This window comes from Gossypium hirsutum, chromosome A05, assembly GCF_007990345.1.
Source record: "Gossypium hirsutum isolate 1008001.06 chromosome A05, Gossypium_hirsutum_v2.1, whole genome shotgun sequence".
Classification (NCBI taxonomy): domain Eukaryota; kingdom Viridiplantae; phylum Streptophyta; class Magnoliopsida; order Malvales; family Malvaceae; genus Gossypium; species Gossypium hirsutum.
The window spans coordinates 12,427,062-12,440,100 of NC_053428.1; the positions used below are offsets into that span (position 1 = coordinate 12,427,062).

Consider the following 13,039-nt stretch of genomic DNA (forward strand, 5'->3'; position numbering starts at 1 on the left):
TTGCTTTCGTTCATTCGTTTTTATAGATTTGGAGACGCGTTACGAGCTCGGGGATCATCAGCACAGTCCATCACACTATGGACTTCTTTTGGTATTTTGTTAAATATTTGAACTCGATCTTATGGCATGTATAGGCTTGATAATGTTTTGGTTAGTTTTGAATCCTATATTGTAAATAGCAATGGGAAAAGAGTTTAGTTTCCATGCTTGAATTTGATTATATATGTTCATGAATTGGACTTGCATTTGGAATTAGATATTAAAGTTATGTTTATGTGAGCTTGGTTTCGTAATGCCTCGTAACCCTGATTCAGCGACGGAGACGGGTTAGGGGTGTTTCATTGATGATTAAACGTCCTAAGGGTTATTTCTGAATATGAATTGATGGAATATGGAAATGTACGCTTTGAGTGTACTATTGAAAAATCCATCAGAACTTCAATGATTCAAAGGATAGAATATTTGATATGATACGAGAATTATAATATGAAAAGGATGTTACATGAAATATGGAAATGAATACTAAATGATATAAATTAATTGAAATTATTCTGAAAATTTTAGTAATGCCTCGTATCCTATCCCGGTCTCGGATACGGGTATGGGGTGTTACAAGAAGCTTATAAGAGCTGGTCCTCCCGAATATGCCAATAGAAGCTCGAAAGCTAAATAGAAGCTCGTAAGAGCTGAACAGAAGTTCGTAAGAGCTAATCCACCCAATCACACCAAACAGAAAGTAAAACATGAGTATCAGGCATCTTTGGGTCTCTTTAAGGTACCCTTTTTAATGTTGTAAAGTCAAAATGTATAAGGTTTGTCAAAGGAGTTCTTGAACATATTGGACTATAGATAGAGACAAAAGCCACTTCATTTATCTATCAGTGTGATTTTAGTTGATTCTGGTTTTGACATACAGGTTAGGCTTTCTGATCGAGCTTCTACCCAAGGCAACACTTGCTGGATTCATGGAGGGTGAAGCAGTCGTTGTGTGATTACAGCAGCTAAAGGGACTGATTGGAATACTACATACTAGCAAGCTGCAATTCATACCTGTTATGACCTCTGTATTTGATCACAGAGATGAGGTAAGTGGGTACACCAAGGGAAAGCAATGTATACTTTCCCTATAGTCATTTCTTTCTTTTTTAAAATAACTAGGTGCTAGACATTATATAAGAATGTCAAGTAAGCTAGTAATTAGCGGCATCTAGGAAGTGCTCTGCTTGCTTTTTGGACAAGAATCAAAGGGGCACTTTACAAATGCTTCCACAATCATTGGTTGGGATGACTTCGATGAATGTAAATCTACTCTTTGATTCAGTCCAATAAACTAAACCACAGAATCAATGACTACAAGGCATGCATGTGCCTTTCATATTATATATGCTTTCATTTCATGTAGTAAGAGCCCTATTCCACTTTTGAAAAGGAACAAAATGTTCCAATGGTAATTTTGGTTTTAAATTCATCTGTTGTAATGGGATTTGGCTTCCTGTTGCTTCTGTTGACGGCAAGACATTACAAGAATCTCTTTTTCACCACCAAAAAGTTTGTCCACATTATAACTTAGATTCTTTAACTTTTGATGTTTGAAAATTTCGATGGATCCAGATCATGAGGAAACCGAAGCTTGTCTGGGAATCGGCAGCTGTCCCATTAACGGCCGCGATTCTCTCGTCTTCTGCATTAAATCAAAAAGCTCATGGAATCTCATTTGTAAGAAGTGATACTCTACTTTTATGTAAAAGATGTTTTGAAAAAATTGTCCCAAATCTAAGTTGTCTCTTTCTTTTTATATTTCACTGATTGGCCACTTGCAAAAGGGTTTGAATCCAGCCTCGTTGAACATGCTATACTTTAATGGCCATTATCTGGCTTTTGCTATCAAGACTGAGGTCCTGTCCCTCACTGTCAGCTTTTCCTGAACCAGCACTGTCGTCGATAACTAAAATCTTTGTTATTACCTCATATTATTAGGCAACATATATGAACATACTATTCCATACCATGTTACGGATGGCCTACGCTAACTATAAATGAACCACAAAATCATTGACATCTCTATGATTTTTAAATTTAGTCTCTCATACAAATGTTTCACAACGTTGTGCAGGACGGAGTTGCCCATTTGCTTCTCTAAAGAATTACCAAGTTGATAGAAACAAAGAAATGATGGCCCTCAGTCTCTAATGAACACGGCTGGTTCTTGCACTTCATGCTATCTTACGTTAGGTTCGGACTCTTGCTATTACTTCATCGTAACATTGATTACTTGCCATTGCAGTAATCATTTTAAACTTTTCCAAGTGACTGCTTTTCATCTCTCTCTTCCCCTATTATTGTACTGTTAAAAGCATCGACATAGAATAGGAAGTAGTGAAAATTTTCGATCAGTGCTTGAAATTGCAGGTTGGGGTTCCTGTAGTCAAGATTCTTCTGCATGTCACCAGGCCAAACACAGGAAATTGGGAATATATTCCATCAACACAAATACAAAGGTGCCTTCATATCTCATACTGGCCACCCAATTTCCAATCTACTTCGAAAATTCAACTTATCTACAAGAAAGGTAACTCCATTAATGTCGTTTTAATCCTATCATTGAATAGGTAATTAAAATTTCCAGTGGACTGTCATGCCGAAATGTTTTATTCAGCCTAGCAGATTACAGTAAAAGCATTCTATTGAGCAAATGCTTGGCTGAATAAAGGAATTTCATTGCTATAGGAGGAAGAATGGATTACTGAAAACCATGAAACCACTTTGAAATGTATAATTATTGATATGTCCTGCAAGTTGAATGAAGAATATTATTTCTTCAAACCTAGTCATTTTCATCCAATGAAATTTCGCCGCATACATTGCTGATGTGGTTTTTCTTCCGTTTCAGCTTGTGTGTGAATGTGATGGAGAAATTACATAATTCCAAAATCCTTTGGAATGAATTCAGTCTATCTCACAGTGGGAGACATCTTAGCACCATGGAAGCCTCAGGGGAAGAAATAATAATTACGTTTGGTTCATTGATATTGAATAAGATAAGGATGTAATAGATATTTGATGGGAATAAAATGAGGAGGTAATAGATATTAACTAGTTTGATTGATTAAATAGAATAAATAAATAATAGTTTTACATAATTTGATTACATAAAAGAATATGCAAAGAATAGCTTAAAATAACAATTTTATCTTTAAATATAATTTTTTATTTATATTATTAACATCTTATAAAAATTAAATATTAACCATAATAAGATAGAAATATTTAATAATATATATTAAAGTAATATTTCATTTTTAATTAAAAGACAAGTATTAAATCTAAATAATATTTTTTTGGGTATTACAAACAATATTTTTATATTCTAGTTAGTAGTTCGTATTATATCAAAATATAATATAATCCTCCATCTTGTTAATCGGAAATAATGTTAGAAATGGTTTCATTTTGTCTTGTTATTTTCTTAAATCATATGAGTTTTTTTTTTTAATTTCAATTTTGGTTTTTTTCAACTTATTTCTGCAAATTGTCTCTCCTCTCTCTAAAAAATTTATCTTCTCTCTATCTAAACTCATAACTCATCATATTATCTACTTTTCGTCATATTTGCTTCCACCAACCACCGTGGTTTCTATTGCCAGTCATACTTTAATTTCTTTTCTTTTCTTTTTTTCACCTTTATTCCTCTGTCTCCTTTCTAGATTTCTCGCCCAAACCTTCTTTGACATTTTTTGCTTCTGAAATTTTGATTACCATAAACAAAAATTGCTTTGATTTTTCTCACTTTTTAACTACATGCATAAGTTCCGAGATACCCAACCTCATTTGAAATTTACAACAAATGGCTAACATCATTCAATACTACCTGGAAGAGGTTCCCCTAGTTGGGTCGGCAATAGATCTCCCCTTGAATCATCTTCCATTGATTTCTTTGACATTTGCTCTTGCTTGCATTGAACTGTAGGAGAGTTCTTTTTTTTTTTTTTTTCTTATAGAAGAATTACTTCTATTTTGATTCCCTCTAATATTTTTAAGTTATAAGACTGAAATTTTGAGTCGTCGTATTGTTGTGGTTGAGTTCAGTGCTTGTTGATGGCGTTGAATAGCCGATTCTGATGGCAGAGCTCCAAGTGCCTACTCAGGCCACATTCATCATTGCTTGCAATGAGTTATTCCAATAAATAGAAACTGTTGCTTTATGAATCAGTCCTGACTGAGTTGGCTATCCTCGCCAACCAAACACGCTGAAAGTGCTTGTCTAATCCTTCCAGACCCTTGGGCAGCCTTGAAAGAGGTTTAGCATACACCTGACTTTTTTTTAAACTTCATTTTGTGAGAATACCCTAAATCATTTAAACATTATGATTTGGTTTAATGGAGAAAAAAAATAGGTTAAACTTCGTTGCATTCCATCAAACCAAGTCGATTTCTCATGGTTTCCCAAAGTAATATCTTTCTCAATTTCATATTGGAATGTAAGAAACTAAATCAATTTTCATGTTACTAGAACCAATTTATTTTGGAAAATAAATTGTATACTATCAAACAATTCTATAGAGAATGAAAAACTACTCAGTTATGCAAATAATTTCAGAAAACAGTATATTAGATGCAATGAATCATCTTTCGCAAAGCGGCCTATGATTGTATTCTTAGATCTACCTCGAATGAATGCATATCTAGCGGTATGCCCCAGCTTCATATCACTTGAGCACCACAAGTCCCAAGCTTTTACCGCTCCTCTCTGCCATCCTTAGAAGCACTTCTTGATTATATCCAGAAGCACTGAACATATATTATTTAACTTAAGCTAGTGCTTCCTCGTAGCGCCTTTGAATCCATATCTAAAGAACTATATCCTTAAGCTCCTCCAAAGAAGAGAAGAAATACCATGAATTTTAATGCCATAAGGGATTTCTTCACACATTGATTATTTGTCAGTCAAATATCTGCATGGAATAGTTTCAAAATTCAACCAATACTATGACATGTTAAACTTCAACTCAGAAAACTAGTAAGGTCTTAGGTCAATGACTAAACAAAACGATTATCTGAACATTTCTGTTTTATGTTTTAACTTTAAGCTGAAGGACTGGATCCTTTTATTTTCTATGTTTTCTTAGATAACTAAGATGATTAGGGATTCTTTAACAGTTAGGGGTCAAGCATTAAAAGGTTTTTCTTTCCCTGGAAATGCCTCCAAAAACATCACCGATATAATCCAATAAAGAAAAAATAATTATTTATTTCAAATTACAATCAAGAAGCTACTTTTAATATATAAAGGAATTATTTCTTACTTGATCTGTATCGAGTAGGAATCTCTCTCAGTTCCCGTTTAATGCATAAATATTCACCTAGCAAAGCCATCACTGCAACTCCAGTACCATTCACAACCCACCAGGTTACAGAGGAAGGCCAACCTCCATATACAAGGCATATAAAAAGATGGATAATATAGAGGGTGGCTGAAAAATCTAAGCACTTCTTTGCCCTTTCAATCAGATAAATCATGTATCCAGCTCTGTATACATCCAAATAAAGCAAAAACGCAAGTTAAAAATAAGCTAAGTTTAGAAAATGCCTAATATCATTATTCCAAAATTCTTTGTGGAGTATTATTCCAAGTTTTCATGGAGGTAATATCTTCCTAGAAGTGATATCTACCTCTGGCCATCAATTCGCAACTAAGTAAAACCTCCCTCATGCCAAACACAAACTGAATCAGCAAAAAATAACAGATACAATGCCTTGGGCAGAGACGTAATTACTTTAAAGCTTAACTATAGATATCCTTAAGAAAACAGTTCGACATTCAAATTTCTCACATTTCGACATCAAAATGCATATGCAAAGATTTCTAAATCCAAGTTTTTAGTATCAGAAAAAGTGTACATATCATAAAACTGACGACACGGACCATCACGGAACATCACAGTTGTACAATATAATCCATTTATTGATCAAATCCAGTCCTACAACCTATAGCAACGGATGAAACAAAAGAAAAGGGGATTATATAGTTCAATCATAAGCAACCAGCAGATTTTACAAGGATGGGGTACAATGCTGAGGCAACAGTAGGAAACATATAGATTTTCTAATAATAAACAGCCCATTGTCAAGCAAAATAAGACTTAGGCTTAACTTTAATACTATTTATTCTTTTATGGCAACAATTACTCGTATCCAAGGAAATCTGAAAATTACTACATCCGAAAGGCATCATATAGGAACCAACCATTTCTGTATTCAAAAGTTAAATAGACAAGCATAAAATGAAGTGCAGTTAAAAATCAAGGTGGGAACTATATTCTCAGTATCTCACCCTGCAACAGAGCTGAACAGAAAGGAAGCAATGACACACCAGCCAACAACGGTTGAGGATGTAATAGTAGCAAAGTCAAAGAAATAGACTAAGCTCATATGAGAAACATGGGTGCCAACAAGAAAGGACAAAAAGACTCCAAGGGTGAGGTAGTATAAGCATTGAAGGCAAACAATTTGGGCTACAATAAGCCAAGGATCCCATATCATCGCCCCATAGAACATGACTACAATTGAAATACAACTTTCAATTTCCGAATACACAAGATCAGCAAAAACCTCAAAGAATTTCCAAACCAATTCCTTAATACGATTGTAAATTTTCCTTATATCCAAGCGCCAGATCCTAAAAATACTAGTTTCTTTTAATAATTCTTCTATGAAACCCCAATTCTTAGAAAATTACAAGGATCAAAGCAAAAAACCATTGATTGCCCCACTGAAGCTTTTCGAAGTTAAAGAAAAACCCAGTTTTCAAACAAACAATGCTAAAACTGACTTCGATGCTATTTTTTTCCTTAAAACTTTTTAGTGTACCCAAAATCGAAACTTGACGAACTCGGATCTGGTAAATCAGTGAGTCCTGAAGAAAGAAAACAAAAACAAAACAAAGAAAATGTGAAGATTAAATACTGGAAATCGAGATCGATACAAGCGAGAGACGAGGAAACCGTATACTAGCGAATTCTGCAATTTTTGTTTTAACAAAACTTTTTTTTTTTTTACAATTTAAAGAAATACAAACTTTTGGCCTCCAATGGAAGAACTTTCTTTGGAGATGGATTTAAAATGAAGGTTTTAATTAATTTTTATTAAAATGAAAAAATCTAATAAATTCACATATTTGTTTTTCTGTTTTCAGTTCAATTTTATTAAAAATTATTTGGTTAGATTTGCCGTGGGTTCGATTCCCACTGTGGTCGACACTCATACCTTCGTAATTATTTATTAAATTTTATAAGTCTTAAAAGCTACTATTTATTTTTTATTATTATGATTTGGATTTGGATCGTTCACAAATTAATTAATTTATACATTAATAATTAGAATAAAAAATAACAGTGAAAGAAACAAAACTAATTGTATATATAGTTTCTTTTTAGAAGAGTAGCAAATAGGAAGTGTGAGTTAGTAAGAGATTTAATTTTTAAAATTTTTTGGGAAAATTTTATAACCTTACAATTAAGTAAAATTTAAATTAATTATATAATATGGTTTTTACCAACTATTTAATTGTGTTGATAGCTAATACTTCTACAACTTTATAAAAATTCTCATTAAGTTCGTTATCACATAAATTTACTTAAAAACCATTTTTAATAACCCATTTTAAATCTTTCAAATATTTAAATATTAATAACCAATTAAAAATTTACTTCACATTTTTATGTATCACTAAATAATATCTTAAAAAAAATTTTATGCACACAACATTATACAAATACATGATACAGTGAATATAATAAACATAAAACATGATTAATGTGACTTTGTAAATGAAGATTAGCATGACATGTATCATACTTATATTTAAAATTTTAGCATTCTTAATTTATTTATATTTGCATAACTGATGCAAAGGGAGAAATGCATGAGAAAAGAAGAAAATGGTTCAGAACGTGTGTTGGTACTTTGGCATCAGTATGAAGTAAAGAATGTAAAAAAATTCCTAAAATAGCATACTTGGTGTCAGATTTATATAACAATGATACAATGGTATTGCTAAATAATTCCTTAAATAGCATACAGTGGATCTTTACATACATATAAGCAAATTCCTTAATTACCATTCTCGATGTCAGATTTATGTAACAACAATACAATGATATTGCCAAAAATTGACAAGCAACAATCAAATCCAGGATAATAAAATATTATAATTCAGGATGGTTACTTGTGAACCTCATTGTGAGCTACTTTTTCTCCTTCTGGTAGTTTTCCTTGAACTGACTGTCACTTTTGCTTCACCTTCATTGTCACTTTCCTGTCCAAGCTCATTGTTTACAGCAACTTTGGATGTATTTATTTCACTCCTCAACCGTAGTATTTCACCCTTGGCGGATGACAATTCTTCCTCAAGTTTCTTCGCTTGCTTTTCCAAACTCTCCCTTTCTTTGCCAAGTGACATGACAAGGTTGTGGGCATCTTCCATGTTTTCTCGGGCTTCTTTAGCTGCATTCTTCTGCTCTGTAAGTGTTTTATACAGCACCGTTTTCTCATCCTCGAGACTAGATATTTTAGCATTAGCGCTTTCAAGATCTTTAGAAAGTTTCAGTATATTTTGGTTCACCTCATCAAGTGACTTGGTAGCCTCTTCCAGGTCCTTTTCAAGTGATTTTCTTGCTTCCTTGTCCTTCGAAATCTGCTTCTCCAAAGCCTGTACTTCTTTCTTTAAGGAAGAAACAATCGCTTTCTCTTCTTTCAAATCATCAGCTGTAGTTTCTGCCTTTTTATAGACATCTACCAATTCCCTCTGAAGGCTGTCACGATTTTCTGTCATAGATGCCAGCTCATGAGAAAATGTCTGCACCTCCTCCCTGGTTTTGTTAAGAAGCTCTTTCGCAGCTGCAAGCTCATTGGCAAGAACTTTGCCACTTTGCTCTGCCTCATCAAGGCTGCCTTGAAGTCTTAGTTTTTCATCAAACTCAGCCCTAACCCTTGAAACCTCTGACTCAAGCTCTTTACATTGTGTTTGTGAGTTCTTAAGTTGCTTGAACAGATCAGAAGCCTCACTTTTGGACTTTGCAAGAGTTTCCTCAGCAACTAGGAGTTCTTCTTTCAGCTTCTTTAAATTTTCCAATTCCACTTCCAGTGCTTTCTTCAGGTTCTCTCTTTCCTTCTCCAAATCCACAACAATTGCTTTATTTTTACTTGCATCATTTACAGCAAGCTTGAGTTGGTCCTTTAGCAAGTGAATTTCTTTTTCTCTTTCCCCCAAAAGCTTTGCATCTGCTGCCGCCTTATTTTCAGAAGACACTTTGAGATTATTATAATCCTCTTGAAGAGCACCAAATTCCTGCCTAGAATTATCTCTTTCAACTGTTAAAGAACTTATCCTTGCATTTAATTCATCCACCGCAGCATTTTTCGACTCAAGTTCACTTTGATTTCTCAGTAATTCTTCTTTCAAACCTCCAATCTCTGAATTTGCTTTCCTAAGTTCTTCCTTAGTTTTCTCATAAGCAGTGTTTACGTTCTTTAACTCTGATTCCTTTTCATCAATGGATGAGCTGAGCTTTTGAATGTTACCTTCCTTATCTTTGAGTTCTGAACGGAGCAAGTTTACTTTTTCTTGCAAGACGCCCACTAAATCAAGCTTTTCCTTCAATTCTTGTTCAAGAGATCTTTTTTCTTCCCCGGCCTTCAAGAGGTTGCTTTGAAGAATGTCAATTTGAACTTTAAGGTTCTCAATTAACCTCTTCTCATTTTTAAGTTCCTGCCCTAAGCCTGCAATTGTATTGTTAGCTGAATTTAGTTGATCCATTATAGACAGCTTTTCTTCCTTTGCCTCTTTAAGTTGCTTGGTTCGTTCTTCGCGTTCATTTAGCAGTTTTGATTCAAAGTCTTTCTCCATTGAGACAATTGCAGCTTCTTTTTCTTTCAATTTGATCTTTATCTGCGTGTTCCAATCAATGCAAAATTAATTTTAAACTAATCCATGGAAATGGAAGTCGAAATTAATTAAGAACGGCAAAATATTACATTAAGTGAGAAAAACCAAAAGCATTCTTTGCTATCTAATCTTTTGCTTTTTGTCTTTACTTTTCTCTATCCGGAAAAGGGAATACTTGATAGGAAGTAGGGAAGTTGAGGAAAAAGTAGTCTGAGGACTGGGAGAGACAATAATATTGTAGTAAACTATATTGCTATGATTCTTCATTTTCACTTAAGTATCTGAGTCCGACGCAGGTTTTGACATGGAGGGTATACGACCCTCCAAATACATGAAAAAACTATGAAAAAATTGAACACACCCACGTCCAAGTAACATAGGTTGAAAAGGGTCTGAGTACCCATAACTTCTTTAACTCTTCTTAAATGCTCAAAACCATCTTATGGTGTAACAAAATTTGAATTTGAAGGTAAGTGATGACTTACTGACTCTAGGGCTTGATCAGTTTCTTTCTTCTCCTTCTGAAGCAAAGCATAGAGCGGACCAAGCACACTGACTCCAAATATCCCAAGACCATTCAGAAAAGATAGAAAGGGATTTGATGGCGAACCTCCCCGTTCTTCCTGTCCATGGAAGCTACCCCGTTAAGAATTTCGAAACTTAGTCAAAAAGTCAAGAAATAAACATAATTAAAGCAAATAGACTGAATGGGATAATAAAGCAAGTAAGACTCAAACCTCTGCTTTTTGGTTTTCCTCTGGCTTGTTTAGCTCACTTTCTGTCACATTTTCTTATGAAAAAAAGATGAATAAATGAAAAAAGAAATTGAAGGTGAACAGTTATTAGACCAACCCTAAAAGGGACTTAAGAAGAAGAATGCATATAGGACCCTGATAAGAGATCCAATATATATGAAATTTAAAGAAAATGATACGCGAATTAATTCGAAAAGAACAAGCATGAGCATAAGAACTTGTTTTGAATATGAAAGCAATAAGTAACTTATACAAGCTTCACTTGCAATTATACCTCAAGCCAATTAGTACAGAAACTGTGAGTTCATACCTGATTTCTTCTCCATGAAAGGTGACTTGTTCAAATACCAAAATAAACCACTCAGCATTTTACTAAATTCTCAATCAGGTCACCTCTTACTAATTTCATGGACCATTGAACTTTTACTGACAAAACAGTCCTAAAAGTTGTTCCACTACCACTCGGAGGAATGTTTCCCTTTTTTCCCTGGAAGGGGATGGACCAATTTAATATTTAACTCAATTATTTCATAGTAATAAAAGCCAAAACAGAATTCTTAACACAATAAGGGCAAAAAGAAAAGAAATCAAAATAAAGGCAATTAGTGCCAGAGCTTCCCCACAAGCAACTGCCATTTGCAGCTCCAGTATTCCTTCTTATCTACTTCTACTTTTCTCCGCTAAGCAATCTCTTGCACTTATCATGGAAGATTCGTCCATCTAATCATCTATTTCTAACACTAATAATATAATGGTAAGTTCATCTAGCTCATCCATCACTTTTATACTTTGAACCTTAAAGAAGCTTACCTTATCAGAGATAGATTGCTGAAACCAAAATACATATATAGCAATCTCTCAACATGTATTATTTCTTTTTCTACCACAACACATGTCCGTATAAAATTAGAAAAATACCAAACAGCATTACAAAGTTAACAAAGAGAAGTCCCGATGGCAAAATAGAACCCATTTAAGTATGATGCTAAAGTTGAGTGCCTAAATTGACATCAGGTTCAGGCCCGTTAACTGCTATGTTTGAACATCACTTCAAAGTGCAGAACAACCATCAGCAGAACCTTGCTACAATTTTTTTCAAGAAACCAATATTATTTACCCAAAAAAGTCCAAAAGGAATATATTTAAGTACACAAATTACAGTAGAACATCACTCCTGTGAGCAAAAACATTAGATATCTGTGCTCTCAATGCATCCAAATCAAATTGATGTAGCAAAAATGACTAAAGGGTGATAATCTGACACGTATATCAGGGAAAAAAACATAGAAGTAACGTTTGCATGGGTGTGTAAGGATATGGATAAGATATGACAAGACAAAATCGATTAGGAAATTATATCCACTTTTATCTAATTTCTCTGCATCCATAACAAAAGCTACTTCATCTTAACTAGAACTCAGGATATGCGTGAACCAATCTATAAGATGTGAAAACAATAAAACCATAAAATTCAAAAGAACATTGCTCCAACTAAAGCATTGCCTACTCATTCAAGTACAACTTCTAGACATGGTTTAATTAAAACAATAACCCATTTCAAGAAGTTCAGTAATATGATTAAAAGGATCAAATGTTGAAAGAAAACAAAAATATTACTTCAAAAAAGAATGAGGCTTACTTAAGGCGGAGCCCTCGACAGCGTTGGCTCTGAGTTGCAGGAAAGGAAGAATGGAAATACCCACAAGAAGAACCGCCCTCCTCTTACGGGAAACGTGGTCCTTTGGGTCTTGATGGGACAGAGAAGCCATTGGAGGCCTGAAGCTTCTCCTTCTTCTTTTGGACTCTGCATTTCTTAGGTTAAAGATAACGGATTGCGAAGAAGAAGAAGAAGAAGAAGAAGAAAACAGTAGCTGACAGTTGGAAATGGGAGTTTGCAAATAGCAAGAGCTCCCTATCACGAAACCCATTTCTATCTTTTTTCCCTTCTTTTTTTTTTTTTTGAACTTTTCTGGGAAGTTGAGAAAAAAAAAGAAAGAAGCTCACCTGCTCTCTACTTTGCTCTATCTTCATTTCTTTTTTCTAATTTCCGTCAGTGAAAGCTCGTTGAAAGGCAAAAATGCCCCTATTAGTTTGTGATAATTACGAGGAAAATCCTTCTTCCACTCTATAAAATATAAAATTTTCAATTTTTTTTTCCTTTTTCGTGTAGTAGATTTGAGAATTTTCTTGGGGGGATATTTGTGCGTGCGTTTAAGTATTGGTATTTTTCTATTGCATCTCATATAAATTAGGAAAAACATTTGGTATATTTTTATCAGAGTTTTTAAATTTTACAATTAGGGTTAGAAATTAAAAAATATCTTATACGAATATAATAAAA

At 33.9% G+C, this 13,039-nt stretch overlaps 3 protein-coding genes across 7 annotated transcripts; 1 reads left to right on the top strand and 2 right to left on the bottom strand.

Moving 5' to 3' along the window:
- The first annotated feature begins 2,063 nt into the window (after positions 1-2,063).
- Positions 2,064-3,086, top strand: LOC107941081 (uncharacterized). The gene is made up of 3 exons (XM_041113452.1): positions 2,064-2,232; positions 2,410-2,569; positions 2,891-3,086. Exons 1-3 carry the CDS (start codon positions 2,190-2,192, stop codon positions 3,048-3,050), a joined length of 363 nt encoding a protein of 120 aa, XP_040969386.1. The 5' UTR covers positions 2,064-2,189; the 3' UTR covers positions 3,051-3,086.
- A 666-nt stretch (positions 3,087-3,752) lies between these two features.
- Positions 3,753-7,216, bottom strand: LOC107941094 (protein SYS1 homolog). Of its 3 annotated transcripts, none has more exons than XM_016874621.2 (3): positions 6,332-7,193; positions 5,304-5,527; positions 3,753-4,314 (listed from the first exon to the last, which is right to left on the bottom strand). In XM_016874621.2, the coding sequence occupies exons 1-3, from the start codon at positions 6,553-6,555 to the stop codon at positions 4,262-4,264; spliced, it is 501 nt and encodes a 166-aa protein (XP_016730110.2). In that variant the 5' UTR covers positions 6,556-7,193; the 3' UTR covers positions 3,753-4,261. The 3 variants fall into 3 exon arrangements, with proteins under 3 accessions (XP_016730110.2, XP_016730111.2, XP_016730113.2); XM_016874622.2 differs by having other exon boundaries at positions 3,753-4,346; positions 6,332-7,192; XM_016874624.2 differs by lacking the exon at positions 3,753-4,314 and adding an exon at positions 4,440-4,952 and having other exon boundaries at positions 6,332-7,216.
- A 772-nt stretch (positions 7,217-7,988) lies between these two features.
- On the bottom strand, positions 7,989-12,722 carry LOC107941085 (MAR-binding filament-like protein 1-1). Of its 3 annotated transcripts, XM_016874601.2 has the most exons (5): positions 12,338-12,472; positions 11,009-11,185; positions 10,681-10,733; positions 10,429-10,566; positions 7,989-9,946 (listed from the first exon to the last, which is right to left on the bottom strand). In XM_016874601.2, exons 2-5 carry the CDS (start codon positions 11,064-11,066, stop codon positions 8,234-8,236), a joined length of 1,962 nt encoding a protein of 653 aa, XP_016730090.2. In that variant the 5' UTR covers positions 11,067-11,185; positions 12,338-12,472; the 3' UTR covers positions 7,989-8,233. The 3 variants fall into 3 exon arrangements, with proteins under 3 accessions (XP_016730090.2, XP_016730087.2, XP_016730088.2); XM_016874598.2 differs by lacking the exon at positions 11,009-11,185 and having other exon boundaries at positions 12,338-12,722; XM_016874599.2 differs by lacking the exon at positions 11,009-11,185 and having other exon boundaries at positions 10,681-10,721; positions 12,338-12,720.
- Positions 12,723-13,039: the final 317 nt, after the last annotated feature.

Excerpts from the sequence above, each read along its gene's own strand:
- LOC107941085 (XM_016874598.2), bottom strand. The coding sequence starts at position 12,626 with ATGGGTTTCGTGATAGGGAGCTCTTGCTATTTGCAAACTCCCATTTCC. Across the intron at positions 10,567-10,680 it reads AGGAAAACCAAAAAGCAGAG|GAAGAACGGGGAGGTTCGCC; the intron begins GTTTGAGTCTTA and ends TTCCATGGACAG. Across the intron at positions 9,947-10,428 it reads CTGATCAAGCCCTAGAGTCA|ATAAAGATCAAATTGAAAGA; the intron begins GTAAGTCATCAC and ends TGGAACACGCAG.
- LOC107941094 (XM_016874621.2), bottom strand. The coding sequence starts at position 6,555 with ATGTTCTATGGGGCGATGATATGGGATCCTTGGCTTATTGTAGCCCAA. Across the intron at positions 5,528-6,331 it reads CTGTTCAGCTCTGTTGCAGG|AGCTGGATACATGATTTATC; the intron begins GTGAGATACTGA and ends GGATGTATACAG. Across the intron at positions 4,315-5,303 it reads TCCTACTCGATACAGATCAA|TCAGGTGTATGCTAAACCTC; the intron begins GTAAGAAATAAT and ends TTTAAAAAAAAG.
- LOC107941081 (XM_041113452.1), top strand. The coding sequence starts at position 2,190 with ATGAACACGGCTGGTTCTTGCACTTCATGCTATCTTACGTTAG. Across the intron at positions 2,233-2,409 it reads TTCATGCTATCTTACGTTAG|GTTGGGGTTCCTGTAGTCAA; the intron begins GTTCGGACTCTT and ends TTGAAATTGCAG. Across the intron at positions 2,570-2,890 it reads TCAACTTATCTACAAGAAAG|CTTGTGTGTGAATGTGATGG; the intron begins GTAACTCCATTA and ends CTTCCGTTTCAG.